At 39.9% G+C, this 19,316-nt stretch overlaps 1 protein-coding gene across 2 annotated transcripts in view; it reads left to right on the top strand.

Moving 5' to 3' along the window:
* LOC129860070 (leucine-rich repeat-containing protein 1-like) overlaps positions 1-19,316 on the top strand; it is a 61,808-nt gene that overhangs the window by 8,992 nt on the left and 33,500 nt on the right. Inside the window, exons 2-3 of one of the 2 annotated variants that reach the window (XM_055930410.1) lie at positions 16,398-16,515; positions 19,011-19,089. In XM_055930410.1, coding sequence (XP_055786385.1) covers positions 16,398-16,515; positions 19,011-19,089 — 197 coding nt within the window. The remainder of the gene's footprint in view (positions 1-16,397; positions 16,516-19,010; positions 19,090-19,316) is intronic. The other variant, XM_055930414.1, reaches the window with a different exon arrangement.

Genomic DNA, 19,316 nt, shown 5'->3' with positions numbered 1-19,316 from the left:
AGGTGAAGCTGGTTGAGAGAATGCCAAGAGTGTGCAAAGCTGTCATCAAGGCAAGGGTGGCTACTTTGAAGAATCTCATTTCTATTTTGATTTGTTCAACACTTTCTTTGGTTACTACATGATTCCATATGTGTTATTTCATAGTTTTCTTCATTATTATTCTACAATGTAGAAAATAGTAAAATAAAGAAAAACCCTTGAATGAGTTGGTGTGTCAACTTTTTATTGGTACTGTATATCTGCCTTAATTTACCAAAAATGTAGACCCTTAGCTTTCATTTGACACCCAATATGTGACTATGAACTTCACATGTTGGTGCTCATGGGTCCTTTTTACATGGAAATGACCCAAGGTAAAACATTAGGGAACATTGAGAAAACATGCATTTTCATCCCATTCATCATTCTCTAAGCTTTCATTTAATATCTTTGTGTGAGAGTAGGAGAAGAGGGGAGCTCCCTTGCTTTGCATGCCATGCTGTAAGAAAGACCACAACCATAGTTGATGGTGCTCCTTGGCATGTAACTAATACTATCTAGGCTAGCTGAGTGAGCGCAAGACAAGTCAAACAGAATAAATCCCCAGATCACTGTTGTACTGTAATGTGCTCTGCTCATTGTGTGGTCCCATCACATTTGCTATCAAGCTGGTGATGTAACACTTGCCTTAACACAAGACAGGCCTATAGTATTTACAGTTGGTCATTTCCATGTAATAGGACCCATGGTGTCAAATTTGGTGTCAAATGAAAGCTAGGAGTCTATATTTTGGGGAAATTTAGGCATAGATACATTTTTTCAACCATGTTTCATCCCAGAAATGTGTAAAAAGCAAAGGCTTTGCTTTCTGGTCACTCAGATGGGGAATGGGGTCTTTAAAAAAGTATACTAGAAAAAGTCTTAAGATATTAGAAATACACCAACACAATATTGTTGAAGTAACGGCCCATAACAATTAATATCAACATTTTATATTTCGTTTTTCAGAAAGGATTTTATATTGCCTAATGTCTTGTCATTTTGTTACCAAAAACTGACTTATCTTTAAGATATTTTCAGGAAGGATTATGAGAGTTCACAGAAGTACCAAGTAAAGGTAGATCTACAAATGTAGTTATAGTTAACACTATTAAAGCTGATCTCCCCCCCCCAACTTTTTTTTTTGTGTTTTTACTGATAACTATTTTGTTTATGAATTATTAAGTTATTAAAGCACTTCACACTGTTACCAAAACGGTAACAGTGGCCGCAATTGAATTGCCCACAATGGGGAAAATCATAGTATTCACAAAACAGTCAGAATAGGGCAAATAACTTTTTGGTCCACCAGCCACTGTGGCAGGTAGATTTAAAAAGTTTTTTTTTTTTTATAGTAGTCTACCTGCAAAAACAAGGTTTTAGATTTTTTTTTGCTAATTTATGTATAAAAAAACAAATACAATATAATATTTACATAAGTATTCAGACCCTTTACTCAGTACTTTGAAGCACCTTTGGCAGTGATTACAGCCTCGAGTCTTGTATGGCACACCTGTATAGCGCAACTTTTATTTGGGAGTTTCTCCCATTTTTCTCTGCAGATCCTCTCAAGTTTTGTTAGGTTGGATGAGGAGTGTTGCTGCACAGCTATGTTCAGGTCTCTCCAGAGATGTTCAAATCTGGGCTCTGGCTGGGCCACTCAAGTACATTCAGAGACTTGTCCCGAAGCCACTCCTGCCTTGTCTTGGCTGTGTGCTTAGGCTTGTTGTCCTGTTGGAAGGTGAACCTTCGCCCCAGTCTGAGGTCCTGAGCGCTCTGGAGCAGGTTTTCATCAAGGATCTCTCTGTACTTTGCTCCGTTAATCTTTGCCTCAACCCTGACTAGTCTTCCAGTCCCTACTGCTGAAAAATATCCCCACAGCATGATGCTGCCACCACCATGCTTCACCGTAGGGATGGTGCCAGATTTCCTCCAGCAGTGACGCTTGGCTTTCAGGCTAATGAGTTCAATCTTTGTTTCATCAGACCGGAGAATCTTGTTTCTCATGGTCTGAGAGTCCTTTAGGTGCCTTCTGGCAAACTCCAAGCAGGCTGTCATGTGCCTTTTACTGAGGAGTGGCTTCTGTCTGGCCACTCTGCCATAAATGCCTGATTGGTGGATTGCTGCAGAGATGGTTGTCCTTCTGGAAGGTTCTCCCATCTCCACAGAGGAACTCTAGAGCTCTGTCAGAGTGACCATCAGGTCCTTGGTCACCTCTGACCTCTTGGTCAGGGATGTCACCTCTTGGTCCTTCTCCCCCGATTGCTCAGTTTGGCTGGGCTGCCAGCTCTAGGAAGAGTCTTGGTGGTTCCAAACTTATTCCATTTAAGAATGATGGAGGCTGCAGTGTTCTTGGGAACCTTCAATGCAGCAGACATTTTTTGCTACCCTTTCCCAGATCAGTTGAATTTACCAAAGGTGGACTCCAATCAAGTTGTCGAAACATCTCAAGGATGATCAATGGAAGCAAGATGCACCTGAGCTCAATTTCAAGTCTCATAGCAAAGGGTCTGAATATTTATATAAATAAGGTATTTTTGTTTTTAATACATTTGCAAAACATTTACTTTCACTTTCATTATGGGGTATTGTGTGAAGATTGAAAACAATACAATGTAATCCATTTTAAAATGCATAACGTAACAAAATGTAGAAAAAGTCAAGGGGTCTGAATACTTTCCAAATGCACTGTATACCACCTTCACTTATTTGCTTAACCAGAAACCAATTAACCAAATTGTCTATACAGACAGAGATTCAGTGAAACAAAATCACATTAATTGATTATCAAACAAGTCGGTGAAGTCACAGGCTTTTGGTCGGGAGTAGGCCTAGGCTACTAGGCGACTGCGAGTGTAGAGCAAAATAATCCATTAGTTAATCTACATAACATGGCAAAATGTTTTAATAAATGAGCATACTAGACAAGATGATCATGGGCAGCACTCACCTCAATTTAGGTAACATTTTCCCAGCCTAATTGTAGCATAACCAATATCCAAATGGAGATTCAGGGAAAACAAAAATCTGACATTTATTGATTTATCAAGACGAGTCCCCACGCTTGTCTCTCAGCATGATGGTGCTGTCCCAATCAAAACGGTGCTGAATTTATAATCTAGTTGATCACATGCGGGTAGGCTATTGCTTCAAATTTATTACAAGGAGTGGATGACTGAGTTTCAGTAAGCAACATTTTGATACATGCCTTGAATTGCATTTGCCTACTTTATTCCAATATTTCAGTCATTCAGGGATATTTATTTCCATATAAATTATTTTATGCATCCATCTAGTTGTGGTTAAGAAAACAGTGCATGCTTAGTGATGGGTAGGGCTGTTGTGGTGACCGTATTACCGACACACCGGCGGTCATGAGTCATGAAGGCAGTCAAATTCCACATGACCGTCTAGTCACAGTAATTAGGCTTCTCCAAGCTCTGCTACTGCTGGTCATTAGTAGCCTCCCGAACTTGCTAACTGCCTGGTACCTAGTACTCTATTGTCCCTCTAATCACTCTGACATCAATGCAAAGGTGTTCAAAATCTAATCAAGCACTTCATGAGAGCCCTTGATCTCATGTTGCGCAACATTTCTATAGGTTATGCAATTGCGGGAGAATACAGAGTTTTGATGGCCTCTTAAAAAGAGGATCCCATCTTTCTATAGGCTAGGCCTACGAATTGTATTTATTTATTTATTAACTTTCTTAATATTAAGCACATAAGTTATACTCCTGTTGTAAATATAAGCAACCTGGCTGGCATGAAAATAAACCACGGGGAAAAGCATCCACCATTCGCTATTTAAGTGCATAGATGACATGTTATTTTTCCCACTGCCCCTGTTTCGATACAGGTGCATATGTTATTTAGTATATGTAAAGACAAGATTAAATCAAGAATAGTCTGATGGGTGACAATATTAGCCTATCACTTGTGAATTATATATTATCACTTGTGAATGATGCCCAGCGTAAGAAACAACGTCTTTTTTTTGTGCAACTTGTTTGAATCATAGTCGTCTAGCTCATATGTTTTAATAAGGTTTGTATCACAACTAAAGTGGCCAAATAACTTCTTAATTAAGCACATTCATCTGCTTTACAAGGGGTGTAGAGCCTAACTGGCACACATAAACAGCGAGTGAGTTTCAAGTTTGGGAAAGATAACTTCCACCATAAAAATGAACCCTTTTCTAATAAAAGCATTACATGCATAATTTCATTTGTGCTCACTTTTGGTAATGGTGTTTTCCTGCTAATGGAACATTTGCACTTATAGCCTACTACCATGTGCACATTGCTGTGCTTTTAATGTGAAGAAATAGCTGAATAGTTTATAAAAACTTTAAGCTAGGGATGTACGATATATCGGTGAACATATCGGAATCGGACAATATTAGCTAAAAATGCCAACATTGGTATCGGCCCGATGTCTAGTTTAACGTTGATGTTAAAAACCAATGTCAAGCTGCCATGCATACCTATATAACATAGGTACAAGACGTAATGACCCCACGTCAAATTTTGCACTACACGTGCAACACAACATCCCTAACCTAGCCCACAATGTCTGCTGTGTGAATCGAGCAGGCATTTGAAAGAGTAAACACATTTCAGTGAAACAACTCAAAGGCGAAATCCATTAAAGCCAAGATAATGGAGTTCATTGCCCTTGACAATCAACTGTTCTCTGTCGTGGGTGTTGGCTTTCGCGACTGGTCGAGCACCGGTACACACTACCAAGTGCGCTATTTTTCAGATGTTGCCCTACCGGAGTTACACAGTAATAGCGTCACTGCTATTAGCTTCACGACATACATACTATGGAATGCCGTTTGGGTCTTTGCATGTCAAAAAATATACAGTAGCACTGTCAAAGTTGTACCAAAAAGTCTGCAAACAAGCAAATACTGGCCACGAACGATGTGTTTACAATATCTCTTTGGTAAAAAAACATAATTAGTTCGACCGCAACTTCTGAGGTAGCTAGCTTTATCTTGATACCTAGCTAGCACCAATACAACCAGCCTGAAAACAATGACCAGTAAAAACTGCAGTCATTTTCACTATTCTTAGCAATGATTTAGGAATCCTTGTGAGTAAGTATTAGCAAGGTAGCCACATGTTGTTCGCCTATTGAACTTCAGTTCATGAAAATAAATAGCTAGCCAGCTACTTAACCCTGTTGCCCAAAGATAACGTTATTTTTTTATTTTTTTATTTTATTTCACCTTTATTTAACCAGGTAGGCTAGTTGAGAACAAGTTCTCATTTGCAACTGCGACCTGGCCAAGATAAAGCATAGCAGTGTGAACAGACAACACAGAGTTACACATGGAGTAAACAATAAACAAGTCAATAACATGGTAGAAAAAAGAGAATCTATGTACAATGTGTGCAAAAGGCATGAGGTAGGCAATAAATCGAATAATTACAATTTAGCAGATTAACACTGGAGTGATAAATCATCAGATGAACATGTGCAAGAAGAGATACTGGTGTGCAAAAGAGCAGAAAAGTAAATAAATAAAAGCAGTATGGGGGGTGAGGTAGGTAAATTGGGTGGGTAGTTTACAGATGGACTATGTACAGCTGCAGTGATCGGTTAGCTGCTCGGATAGCAGATTTTTAAAGTTGTTGAGGGAGATAAAAGTCTCCAACTTCAGAGATTTTTGCAATTCGTTCCAGTCGCAGGCAGCAGAGAACTGGAAGGAAAGGCGTCCAAATGAGGTTTTAGCTTTAGGGATGATCAGTGAGATACACCTGCTGGAGCGCGTGCTGCGGGTGGGTGTAGCCATCGTGACCAGTGAACTGAGATAAGGCGGCACTTTACCTAGCATAGCCTTGTAGATGACCTGGAGCCAGTGGGTCTGACGACGAACATGTAGCGAGGGCCAGCCGACTAGGGCATACAGGTTGCAGTGGTGGGTCGTATAAGGTGCTTTAGTAACAAAACGAATGGCACTGTGATAAACTGCGTCCAGTTTGCTGAGTAGAGTGTTGGAAGCTATTTTGTAGATGACATCGCCGAAGTCGAGTCGAGTTATAAGCAGCCAGCTAGCTTCATCTGGCTAGTGAGGCTCGACTGGACCGGGTTATGTGTTGTGAAGCTAGCCACAATAAGGATTAGGCACAATAGTGGAATTTGCGGTCTGCCTTCAAAATAAAAGTATGTCATTGACGGTGATGCAAATGAATACAAATAGTAGAATTATGCCACACTTTTGTTTTGAAGGCTACCTGCAAATTCCACTATTGTGGCTACTCCTTATTGTGGCTAGCTTCACATAGATGGGTCCGACCACCATTAATCAAATAAGAACTGACTTATAAATTAGGATTCTTTTAGATGACACCTAGCTATCTAGTTAACTATAGCTACTGAAACAGATTGTTGTTTTGCTATGTTTTTGGGGAAGAACATTGTTTGCATCCATGAGCTAGCTAACTTTTTTTTTTTAATGACCAGCAAGATAGGTGTGCGAGACAACTTTACCAGAATCATAGCATACGTGTCAATGAATCGTTGTGACATAAGAAATACGAGTGCTAATGTGATCAATGTGTAATAACTACATAAAAAATTAATAAACGCGTTAAATTATAATGTGACGTGCAGTCATATTCAGATCCTGATTGGTCAACAAGCTTATTTGACTCGTCAAATAGTGTTATTTTACACATCTTTTTTGACATGCAAAGACCCAAACGGCATTTCATAGAAATACTGGTTGAGAGAGGAAAGAGCACAGAAAGTTATTGAAATAAATAGTTTTTGATTGTTTTACTGGTAATGGGGACATATGTATATGTAAATATCTTTTGGGGTGTGTGTGTGTGTAATCTTTATTTAACTAGGCAAGTCAGTTAACTTCTTTCAGATAGGGGGCAGAATTTTTGTGTTTGGAAAAATAACGTTCCCAAGGTAAACGGACTATTTCTCAGGTCCAGATGCTAGAATATGCATATAATTGACAAGTTTCCAAAACTGTCAAAATATTGTCTGTGAGTATAACAGAACTGATTCTGCAGGTGAAAACCTGAGGAAATCCAAACCGGAAGTGCCTTTTTATTTGGAAAAATCCCTGTTCCGTTGCCTGCCCCTCCTCCATTTAAAGGGGTATCAACCAGATTCCTTTTCTAATGGCTTCCTCAGGCTGTGACCAGGCTTTAGACATAGTTTCAAGCTTTTATTTTGAAAAATGAGCGAGATTTTTCAAAACGCGTCAGGTGTCCTTTGATTAGTTCCTGCGTGCGAGAGATGTAGCTCGACATTTTTTTTTCTCTGTAGTATTGAATAGGTTACCGTCCGGTTGAAATATTATCGATTATGTATGTTAAAAACAACCTGAGGATTGATTATAAAAAAACGTTTGACATGTTTCTACGAACACTACGGATACTTTTTGGAATTTTCGTCTGCCTTTCAGGACCGGAACGAGCCTGTGGTTTTCTGAACATAGCACGTAAACCAAATGGTGGTTTTTGGTTATAAAACTAATCTTTATCGAACAAAAATAACATTTATTGTGTAACTGGGAGTCTCGTGAGTGCAAACATCCGAAGATTATCAAAGGTAAGCGATTAATTTTATTGCTTTTCTGACTTTCGTGACCAAGCTAATTTGGGGCTAGCTGTTCTTACTGTTTTGTCTAGTGATTGATATACTCACAAACGCTTGGATTGCTTTCGCTGTAAAGCATATTTTCAAAATCTGACACGATAGGTGGATTAACAACAAACTAAGCTGTGTTTTGGTATATTTCATGATTATAAATATTTTTAGTGTTATTTTTGAATTTGGCGCTCTGCAATTCAGCGGTTGTTTACGAAAATGATCCCGATTAAAGGGATCCGTGCGGCAAGAAGTTAACCTCTCTAGGGTATGTGGGACGGTAGCGCCTCACCTCGTCAACAGCCAGTGAAACTGCAGGGCGCCAAATTCAAAACAACAGAAATCCCATGATTAAAATTCCTCAAACATAGATGTATTTTACATTATTTTAAAGATACACTTGTTGTAAATCCAGCCATAGTGTCCGATTTTCAAAAAGGCTTTACGACGAAAGAAAACCAAACGATTATGTTAGGTCAAAGCCAAGTCACAGAAAAACACAGCCATTTTTCCAGCCAAAGAGAGGAGTCACAAAAAGAAGAAATATAGATAAAATTAATCACTAACCTTTGATCTTCATCAGATGACACTCATAGGACTTCATGTTACACAATACATGTATGTTTTGTTCGGTAAAGTTCATATTTATATCCAAAAATCTCAGTTTACATTGGCGCGTTATGTTCAGTAGTTCCAAAACATCCGGGGATTTACATCAATTTACAGAAATAGCCATCATAAATGTTGATGAAAATACAAGTGTTATACATGGAATTTTAGATCCACTTCTCCTTAATGCAACCTCTGTGTCAGATTTCTAAAAAACGTTACGGAAAAAGCAAACCATGCAATAATCTGAGTACGGCGCTCAGACGACAAATCAACCCAAATAGATATCCGCCATGTTGGAGTCAACAGAAGTCAGAAATAGCATTATAAATATTCACTTACCTTTGATCTTCATCAGAATGCACTCCCAGGAATCCCAGTTCCACAATAAATGTTTGTTTTGTTCGATAATGTCCATCATTTATGTCCAAATTCCTCCTTGTTGTTCGCGCGTTCAGTACACAATCTAAACTCACGACGCGCGGGCAAGTCCAGCGGAAAGTACTGACAAAGTCCCAAAAGGTATATTACAGTCTGTAGAAACATGTCAAAAGAAGTATAGAAACAATCTTTAGGTTGTTTTTAACATAAATCTTCAATAATGTTCCAACCGGAGAATTCCTTTGTCTTCAGAAATGCAATGGAACTCAAGCTAACTCTCACATGAACGCGCATGGTCAGTTCGTGGCACTCTGGGAGAGACCTTACTCAATCGCCCCTCATTCACCCCTACTTCACAGTAGAAGCGTCAAGCAAGGTTCTAAAGACTGTTGACATCTAGTGGAAGCCTTCGGGAGTGCAACATGACCCCATTTCCACTGTATCTTGGATAAGCAAAGAGTTGAAAACCTACAAACCTCAGATTTCCCACTTCCTGGTTGTATTTTTTCTCAAGTTTTTGCCTGCCATATGAGTTCTGTTATAATCGCAGACATCATTCAGTTTTAGAAACTTCAGAGTGTTTTCTAGCCAAATCTACTAATAATATGCATATCCTAGTATCTGGGCCTGAGTAGCAGGCAGTTTACTCTGGGCACGCTTTTCATCCGGACGTCAAAATACTGTCCCCTACCCAAGAGAGGTTAAAAGCTTAACTTCTTGTTAACCTCTACTTCATCACCATCCCTGATCCCGGGAGCATCCTCATCAGTAAAAACCTGACTAGCATAGCCTAGCATAGGGCCACAAGTAAATACTAGCATATAAATATCATGAAATCACAAGTCCAATACAGCAAATGAACGATACACATCTTGTGAATCCCGCCATCATTTCCGATTTTTAAAATGTTTTACAGTGAAAACACTATGTATTTCTATTAGCTAACCACAATAGCAAAAGACTCAACCGCATATTTTCACAATTTCTTTACCGCATAGGTAGCTATCACAAAACTGACCAAATAGAGATATAATTAGTCACTAACCAAGAAACAACTTCATCAGATGACAGTCTTATAACATGTTATACAATAAATCCATGTTTTGTTCGAAAATGTGCATATTTGAGGTATACATCATAGTTTTACATTGCAGCTACAATCACAAATAGCACCGACGCAGCTAGAACAATTACAGAGAGCAACGTGAAATACCTAAATACTCATCATAAAACATTCATTAAAAATACATGGTGTACAGCTAATGAAAGATAAACATCTTGTGAATCCAGCCAATATTTCCGATTTCTTAAGTGTTTTACAGCGAAAACACAATATAGCATTATATTAGCTTACCACAATAGCCAGAAACACAAGCCATTTCCCAGCAGTAAAAGTTAGCGATCGTGACACACCAGCAAAATATATATTATTTTTGACTAACCTTGATAAGGTTCATCAGATGACAGTCCTATAACATCAGGTTATACATACACTTATGTTTTGTTCGAAAATGTGCATATTTAGAGCTGAAATCAGTGGTTATACATTGTGCTAACGTAGCTATTTTGTCCCACAACGCCCGGATTCTTTTCGGACACTTTTTCTGACACACATATTCTGACCAAATAGCTATTCATAAACATAACTAAAAAATACATGTTGTATAGGAAATTATAGATACACTAGTTCTTAATGCAATCGCCGTATTAGAATTCTAAAAATAACTTCATTACCACATAAGGCTTACGTTATGTCGACCGAGTGCCCAAAACCTGGGCGCAAAACTAATAGTACACAGTTCGACAGATATATGACATAACATCATAAAATGGGTCCTACTTTTGCTGATCTTCCATCAGAATGTTGTACAAGGTGTCCTTTGTCAAGAACAATCGTTGTTTGGAAAAACAGAAAATGGGTGACACGTCATTCCAAGAGCACTTATTCCATCTCAGACCAAGATAAACACTCCATTTCTTCTTTTACTGCATCTTGACATCCAGGGGAAGGTGTATGACGTGCATGTATACTAATAGGTATCATGCCCATTTTATAGGCAGGACCCAGAAGAGAGCATCGATTTCAGATTTTACACTTCCTGTTCAGGAAGTTTGTGCCAAATGAGTTCTGTTTTACTCACAGATATAATTCAAACGGTTATAGAAACTAGAGAGTGTTTTCTATCCAATAGTAATAATAATATGCATATTGTACGAGCAAGAATTGAGTACGAGGCCGTTTAAATTGGGCACGTTTTTCCCCCAAAGTGACAACAGCGCCCTCTGTCCTCATCAGGTTAAACACTGCTTCCCGTGCTTGTTCAATGAACCATAAACAATTAATGAACATGCACCTGTGGAACGGTCGTTAAGACACTAACAGCTTAAGACGGTAGGCAATTAGGGTCACAGTTATAAAAACTTAGGACACTAAAGAGGCCTTTCCACTGACTGAAAAACACCAAAAGAAAGATGCCCAAGGTCCCTGCTCATCTGTGTGAACGTGCCTTAGGCATGCTGCAAGGAGGCATGAGGACTGCAGATGTGGCCAGGGCAATAACTTGCAATGTCTGTACTGTGAGACGCCTAAGACAGTGCTACAGGGAGACAGGACGGACAGCTAATTGTCCTCGCAGTGGCAGACCACGTGTAACAACACCTGCACAGGATCGGTACATCCGAACATCACAGCTGCGGGACAGGTACAGGATGGCAACAACAACTGCCCGAGTTACACCAGGAATGCACAATCCCGCCATCAGTGCTCAGACTGTCCGCAATAAGCTGAGAGAGGCTGGACTGAGGGCTTGTAGGTACTCACCAGACATCACCGGCAACAATGTCGCCTGTGGGCACAAAACCACCATCGCTGGACCAGACAGGACTGGCAAAAAGTGCTCTTCACTGATGAGTCGCAGTTTTGTCTCACTAGGCGTGATGGTTGGATTCGCGTTCATCGTCGAAGGAATGAGCGTTACACCGAGGCCTGTACTCTGGAGCGGGATAGATTTGTAGGTGGAGGATCCGTCATGGTCTGGGGCGGTGTGTTACAGCATCATCGGACTGAGTTTGTCATTGCAGGAAATCTCAACGCTGCGCGTCACGGATCATTAAAATCCAGACGGAAAATGTTTACACAGGAAGCAACCTAATATCACACAGTCAAACTCTTCAGTTGGTGGAAGAGTGGGGTGACATCTCACAGCAAGAACTGGCAATTCTGGTGCAGTCCATGAGGAGGAGATGCACTGCGGTACTTAATGCAGCTTGTGGCCACACCAGATACGGCTACTTTTAATTTTGACACCCCTTTGTTCAGGGACACATTCCATTTCTGTTAGTCACATGTCTGTGGAACTTGTTCAGTTTATGTCTGTTGTTGAAACTTATGTTCATACAAATATTTACACATGTCAAGTTTGCTGAAAATAAACGCAGTTGACAGCGAGAGGACGTTTCTATCTTGGCTGAGTTTATATACCTTATTTACGTAAGTATTCAGATCGTTTGCTATGAGACTCAATTGAGCTCAGGTGCATCCTGTTTCCATTGATCATCCTTGATGTTTCTACAACTTGATTGGAGACCACCTGTGGTAAATTCAATTGACTGGACATGATTTGGAAAGGCACACATCTGTCTATATATGGTCCCACAGTTGATGGTGCATGTCAGAGCAAAAACCAAGCCATGAGGTCGAAGGAATTCTCCGTAGAGCTCCGAGACAGGGTTGTGTTGAGTCCCAGATCTGGGGAACGGTGCCAAAAAATGTCTGCAGCATTGAAGGTCCCCAAGAACAGTGGCCTCTATCATTCTTAATTGGAAGAATTTTGGAACCACCAAGACTCTTCCTAGAGCTGGCCACCCAGCCAAACTGAGCAATCGGAGGAGAAGGAACCCGATGGTCACTCTGACAGAGCTCCAGAGTTCCGCTGTGGAGATGGGAGAACCTTCCAGAAGGACAACCATCTCAGCAGCACTCCACCAATCAGGCCTTCACGGTAGTGTCCAGACAGAAGCCACTCCTCAGTAAAAGGCACATGGCAATCAGCTTGGAGTTTGGCACCTAAAGGACTCTCAGACCATGAGAAACAAAATTATCTGGTCTGATGAAAGAGTTTGAACTCTTTGGCATGAATGCCAAGCATCACGTCTGGAGGAAACCTGGCACAATCCCTACGGGGAAGCATGGTGATGGCCCTCCAAGCTGATTTCACTACTGCCCTCAAGGAACTTCACTGGACTTCACGCAAACTGGAAACCATAGGGTGCAAAATAGCTGGCACCATGGCTGGCAAGTGAGCTGTCACATTCACCTAAAATAACTTTGCGGGAATGGGGGGAAGCGGTCGGACAGAAAGCCAGCAGGAGCGGGCGGGTACGGTATGAAAAGCTGCGGTTGTGGGCGGTAGCGGGATGAAGAAATCTGTGAGAATTGCAGGTAATTTAATATTTCTTCAGTTATTTGTGTGCATTTTGATGTTGCCTATAGGGTGCAAAATAGCTGGCACCATGGCTGGCAAGTGAGCTGTCACATTCGCCTAAAATAACTTTGCGGGACTGGGGGGAAGCGGTCGGACAGAAAGCCAGCAGGAGCGGGCGGGTACGGTATGAAAAGCTGCGGTTGTGGGCGGTAGCGGGATGAAGAAATCTGTCCTGCGCAGACCTCTTGATGGGTTTCTTGTGTTGGGTGTGCTCTGGGGGTGAATAACGGTAACAGGAAGAGCAGGTTAGGCTAGCTGACATTGTATTCTGGAGCAGCTGATTGACCTGTCTTGTCGGGACATTGGAATATCCCTAGTCTATAATGAACACAATAGAGGCTTGTGTGCTCCTCTGTCTGGCCTAAGGATCATTGAAACCATGAGTTTCAGGCCAGGAAAAAACATCTATGAAACCAGTGTAGGTTTAATCCACACATCAGATAGGCTAGGCCAAGGTTGTATTGTCTGGGTGTGTGTGTCTGTGCCTCCATCCCAAGAATACCAGTTTACAGTTCAGTTATCATTAGGCTAGGTTTGTTGTTGACATAGCAGAATTTGTTATTGTGAACAGGAAAATGTCAATTTCCAAAGAACTCAACCACAATGTAATATTTTTATCAGGTAACTGCACAAACGCAGTCAACAAGAAATGCACATGTAGGCCTATTAGCTTGCCTATTTCATTCTCTAGTTTACATTTTAGCATGTCATTGTCACCTCTATTTGATTATTATTATAAGTAGGCCAAATCACAGCCTGGCTACCATTCAAACATAATATACAGTTGGTGTTGAAGCTGTAGGCCTCAAGTCCCAGTATTGATATACTTTCCTTCACGCGAAGATGGGCAGGCCTTTGTCATAAAGACAACCTGCAATAGTTATGAAAGTTATATCAATGGTAAAGGATGATCAAAACATTGATGTATTTGAATGACTCCTTATTACCTTTTGAGTTCATAGCACCTAAGAACCACTAGGCTATTTAGCCTGTGTGTTACGCTATTTAGGCTAACTCGATTTCTGTCCTGAAGTTGTGAAACCTTGAACATTTCTGGAAGTTTACCTACCGGTAGAAGGTCTAGGCTACATTTTCATTTAAATGAATGTAAAATATGGAAGCCTAGATTGAGTGTGCTCTTCAAAATGCAAATTGGAGTCCAGTTCACCATCACTGATTGCATTGTTTGCAATCAAAGTAAGCTATTTGTCCTTAAAATAGGCCTACTTCAATAGAGATTTTTTTATACCTGTTATGCTGTAGCTTATTATTCATATTCAATTAAAGTGGAGGACTATTCCCTCACGACTTCTGTTAGTCTCACTATAGGTCTCTACTCCTAGGGTCAATGTGCATTTACACAGGCAGCCCAATTCTGATCTTTTTCCACTAATTGGTCTTTTGGCCAATCACATAGCTCTTTTACCCATACTTGTGCAAAATCACACAATTGGGCTGCCTCTGTAAACGCAGCCTAATTCAGATCTTTTGCCAATTATTTGCATATCTGATATCCATCTAATTTATACCACCTTTACACAAGCAGCCAAATTCTGATAATTTTTTCACTAATTGGTATTTTATACAATCAAATCAATCAATAATCAGAGGCTACACCAGTGTGAATATGCAACTCTGATATGGTTAATATAAAACTGAGTGTGGACAGTCCGAAAAAAAAGATTAGGCCTAGATATAGAAATAAAATTTGATTTGAGTTTTTAAAGTGGCTGTGTAAACACAACCATAGTGTTCTTGAAAATGCTGTATGTTTTTGAAACCAGTCTTTTGGGGTTAATGTTAATATTTATGAAACAGAGATGGTGTCAGGATAAGGCAGCATCCAAGTAGGTCATCATCCAGATAAAAGAATAGGCTAGTTGATTTACATCAGAGAACTGTGTAGGAACTAAACAATATTTGCCAGACCACTGACTACCACTCTTAGGCCTAATTGCTGAACTTTTTGCTGTTTAAAACTTATTTAGTTAGTTGATTGTGGTCAAGTATGGTCTTTCAGTTAGCCTGTTATTTCATGTTTAACAGTAGCTAGGTGTCCATCCAGTTGGCAACAGATTTTAATGCAAATAATGTAAAAACTGTGCACTTTCCCACCAAACATTTTTTCCATCAAACTGACTTGTTGTAGATAAGTCTATGTATGAGGACGTAGTGCACATATAAATATATTTTGCAGTAAAATTCCCATATACCGAATAAATAAAAAAAGTTAAGTTCAATGGGTTTCCATCACATTTTCAACTCTACCCTGTTTTTATAGCAAACGTGCCCACTCTGGTCTTGGCACGTGCGCTGAAAAAAATTGCTTACAGATAGCCTACATGAGGAGGTTGTTATGGATAAGAGCGAGATTATTTTTGTTGGTTAAATGGCAGCCAAGCATTGATCATCATGTCACCAGAACAAAACCCTCGATATTTATTGGAAAGGAGCATCAAGCTCATCAGCGTGCGCTTTCACCACCCTGTGAATTTCATCTTAACTTATTGCATTTTTGTAGCCTTATAAACTGCATGCTTTCCCAAGTTGTAGTGGGATAACAACAAACAAATTGTCTGTCAACATTTAAAAAATTCTACTGACATTTCCTGTTGCCATCAACCCGGTTGTGACTTTTTTCATGCGTCAGGTAATTCATCCACATGAAATGGTTGGATGGAAACCTGGTTAGTCACTCAACATTTTAAAGTGGCAATCCGCAATTGAAACAATAACAAAGCATTTCCCTGCCCCCTTTTGGTAAAAAGTTGAGTGATGGGGCTGGAGAAATGTGACCAGAGGTATTGACGCAAGGACTGAACATCCATGATATTAAATTATAGTTTTAACCATATTTTGAGGTTATATAGTGTTTGTTTAAATACATTTGAGTTAAACAAGCTTATATTTTGAATTCTGATTGACTGTTCTTGTCTACTGTTGTGTTTTAGGTTGTGTGCACCCTAGGAATAATAGCTGTTGCTTCGGCAAAAGCTAATGGCAATACAAATAAACCAATAAAAAGACGACAGTTATATTTTTCAAGAATCAAGTGGTACATCATTAATTTTATAAGCCCCAAAATGGATGTACAGTAGCACTGCAGATTGCCCCTTTTTAATTGGGTTCATAGGTTTCTGGAAACATTTTCAGGATGGGACAAATAGTAGGCCATTGAAAACCATATTTGAAAACCATATTTTATCTCATTTGTTCACACTGAATGCTTTACTACGTCCATGTCAACTATACAGCTAGTCTAATATGTGTGTTTGTCTTTTTCAGCCATTTTTTCAGCTGCTAAAGCTACGAAAGCTGGGCCTGAGTGACAACGAGATCCAAAGACTTCCTCCAGAAATAGCAAACTTCATGCAGCTAGTAGAACTTGATGTCTCTCGTAATGGTGAGAAGAGAGAACCACTGGTCTTAAACACTGTTGGAAGGATCTTCAACCCCACCAAATAAACTCACATTGATTCAACCACTGGTGCTATGAATGAACAAACATTTTTTAACTGCTGATATTTTGATAACAATCAATCAATTAAATGTATTTATAAAGCCCTTTTTACATCAGCAGATGTCACAAAGTGCTATATAGAAACCCAGCCTAAAACCACAAACAGCAAGCAATGCAGATGTAGAAGCACGATGGCAAGGAAAAACTCCCTAGAAATGCAGGAACCTAGGAAGAAACCTAGACCTTGGTTATAAGATGTTATTACTATGATAGGCCTATATGTTAGAAAATGCAGTGAGTAAGTGCTAGACAAGCAATAGAAGTAGCTCAAACCACCAGTCATGCTCAGCACTATCCATCCTCTCGCTTTCACTGTACACATTGAACATATTCTCAGAGCCATAATGGTGTTGTTTCTCTCATAACGTCTGGACTAAAAGGGTTAACATTCCTCAAAGAAAGCTGCCATCACAGAGCTTCCAAGCAGGACCAAATCCAGAATGCTTCCAAGCAGGACCAAATCCAGAATGCTTCCAAGCAGGACCAAATCCAGAATGCTTCCCAGCAGAACCAAATCACATGCAACTCTCCATGTTTGGCGCAACAAGCATGATAATTTAGTGGCGATTACAAATGATTTTAAATAGACAGTTCTCCTTTATGTATGTTTTATGTCTATCTGTTTACATTGTCTGGATCAGTAGTTTTAAGTGTAATGTCTAGTTGGATGGACTTTCTGAACTATTTTGTCATCTTGATTGAGGGATGTCATGGTTAATGGTTTTATAGTTTGGTCAAGAAAGCTTAGGCCTGGCTAACAACTTGTCTTAATTTTATGTCCAATGTTTATTTATATTGTTTCTCTATACCAGTGGTTCCCAAACGTTTTATAGTCCCGTACCCCTTCAAGCATTCAACCTCCAGCTGTGTACACCCTCTAACACCAGGGTCAGCGCACTCTCAAATGTTTTTTGCCATCATTGTAAGCCTGCCACACACACAGTATACGATACATTTATTAAACATAGGAATGAGTGAGTTTTTGTCACAACCCGGCTCGTGGGAAGTGACAAAGAGCTCTTATAGGACCAGGACACAAATAATATAATACTAATCAATAATTCTGCTCTTTATTTAACCATCTTGCATATAAAACCTTATTTGTTAATCGAAGATGATTGCGAATAACTCACCACAGGTTAATAAGAAGGGTGTGCTTGAAAGGATGCTCATAACTCTGCAATGTTGGGTTGTATTGGAGAGAGTCTCAGTCTTAAATCATTTTCCACACACAGTCTGTGCCTGTATTTAGTTTTCATGTTAGTGAGGGCCAAGAATCCACTCTCACATAGGTACGTGGTTGCAAAGGGCATCAGTGTCTGAATAGCGCAATTTGCCAAGGCAGGATACTCTGAGCGCAGCCCAATCCAGAAATCTGGTAGTGGCTTCTGATTTTATATTCAATTTTCACGCTTGTTGCAATTTTGATGAGGCTCTCTTGTTCAGATATCAGTAAGTGGATTGGAGGCAGGGCATGAAAGGGATAACGATTCCAGTTGTTTGTGTCATCCGTTTCGGGAAAGTACCTGCGTAATTTTGCACCCAACTCAATCAGGTGCTTTGCTATATCACATTTGACATTGTCCGTAAGCTTGAGTTCATTTGCACACAAAAAAATCATACAGTGATGGAAAGACCTGTGTGTTGTCTGTGTTAATGCAGACAGAGAAGAGCTCCAACTTCTCAATCATAGCCTAAATTTTGTCCCGCACATTGAATATAGTTGCGGAGAGTCCCTGTAATCCTAGATTCAGATCATTCAGGCGAGAAAAAACATCACTAGATGCCAGTCCTGTGAGAAACTCGTCATCATGCAAATGGTCAGACAAGTGAAAGTTATGGTCAGTACAGAGAACTTTAAACTCGTCTCTATTTAAAAAAACGTGTCAATACTTTGCACCTTGATAACCAACGCACTTTTGTATGTTGTAAAAGCATTACATGGTCGTCTGTCAGGCATTCCCTTGGCAGCAAGAGCTTCTCGGTGGATGCTGCAGTGTACCCAAGTGGCGTTGGGAGCAACTACTTGCACGCTTGTTACCACTCCACTATTTCTCCCTGTCATGGCTTTTGCGCCAGTACAGATACCAACATGAGCAGCAGCTACGTTTGGCTACATACGGACCGTCAGTCAAATTCCTGCAAGAGAGTAACGGTTGTGATTGGATGATAATTATTTGACTATGCTACCTGTATTTGACATTGATGTTATTTTGCTGAACGCTAGATGGTTTAATTTTATTTTTGGCAGTGAAACGAGGCTACTCGGGTGAGAGAAAAGCCTCACCCAAATGCATAGCCCCGTTGGAAAATATAAATAGACAGTGTGTGTTGATCAAGATGTATCCAACATGTATTTCTTTTCATCCCTCATATAGACATCATGGAAATTCCAGAGAGCATCTCTAACTGTAAAGCTCTCCAAGTAGCAGACTTTAGTGGAAACCCATTAACAAGGTAACTGAACTTTGAATTCATGTCGCCATAAATGTTTAGCAAATGGGAGTGAACAAAAGAAACATACCGTAGCAGCACTGTAGTAAGTTATATCTAGGAACTTTGCATGACTTAGAGAAGGAGTTGTTCAAACACAAGCTGTATTGAGAGGAAAACGGAGTAACTTTTATAAAGGTATTTTCAGACAGGATTTATTTTTTGCTCGAACTGCTATCTGATGGACCTGT

The sequence above is a fragment of the Salvelinus fontinalis genome, chromosome 1 (assembly GCF_029448725.1).
Source record: "Salvelinus fontinalis isolate EN_2023a chromosome 1, ASM2944872v1, whole genome shotgun sequence".
Taxonomy (NCBI): Eukaryota; Metazoa; Chordata; class Actinopteri; order Salmoniformes; family Salmonidae; genus Salvelinus; species Salvelinus fontinalis.
The sequence above is the reverse complement of the archived record's forward strand: the minus strand, read 5'-3'. Positions and strand labels throughout refer to the sequence as shown.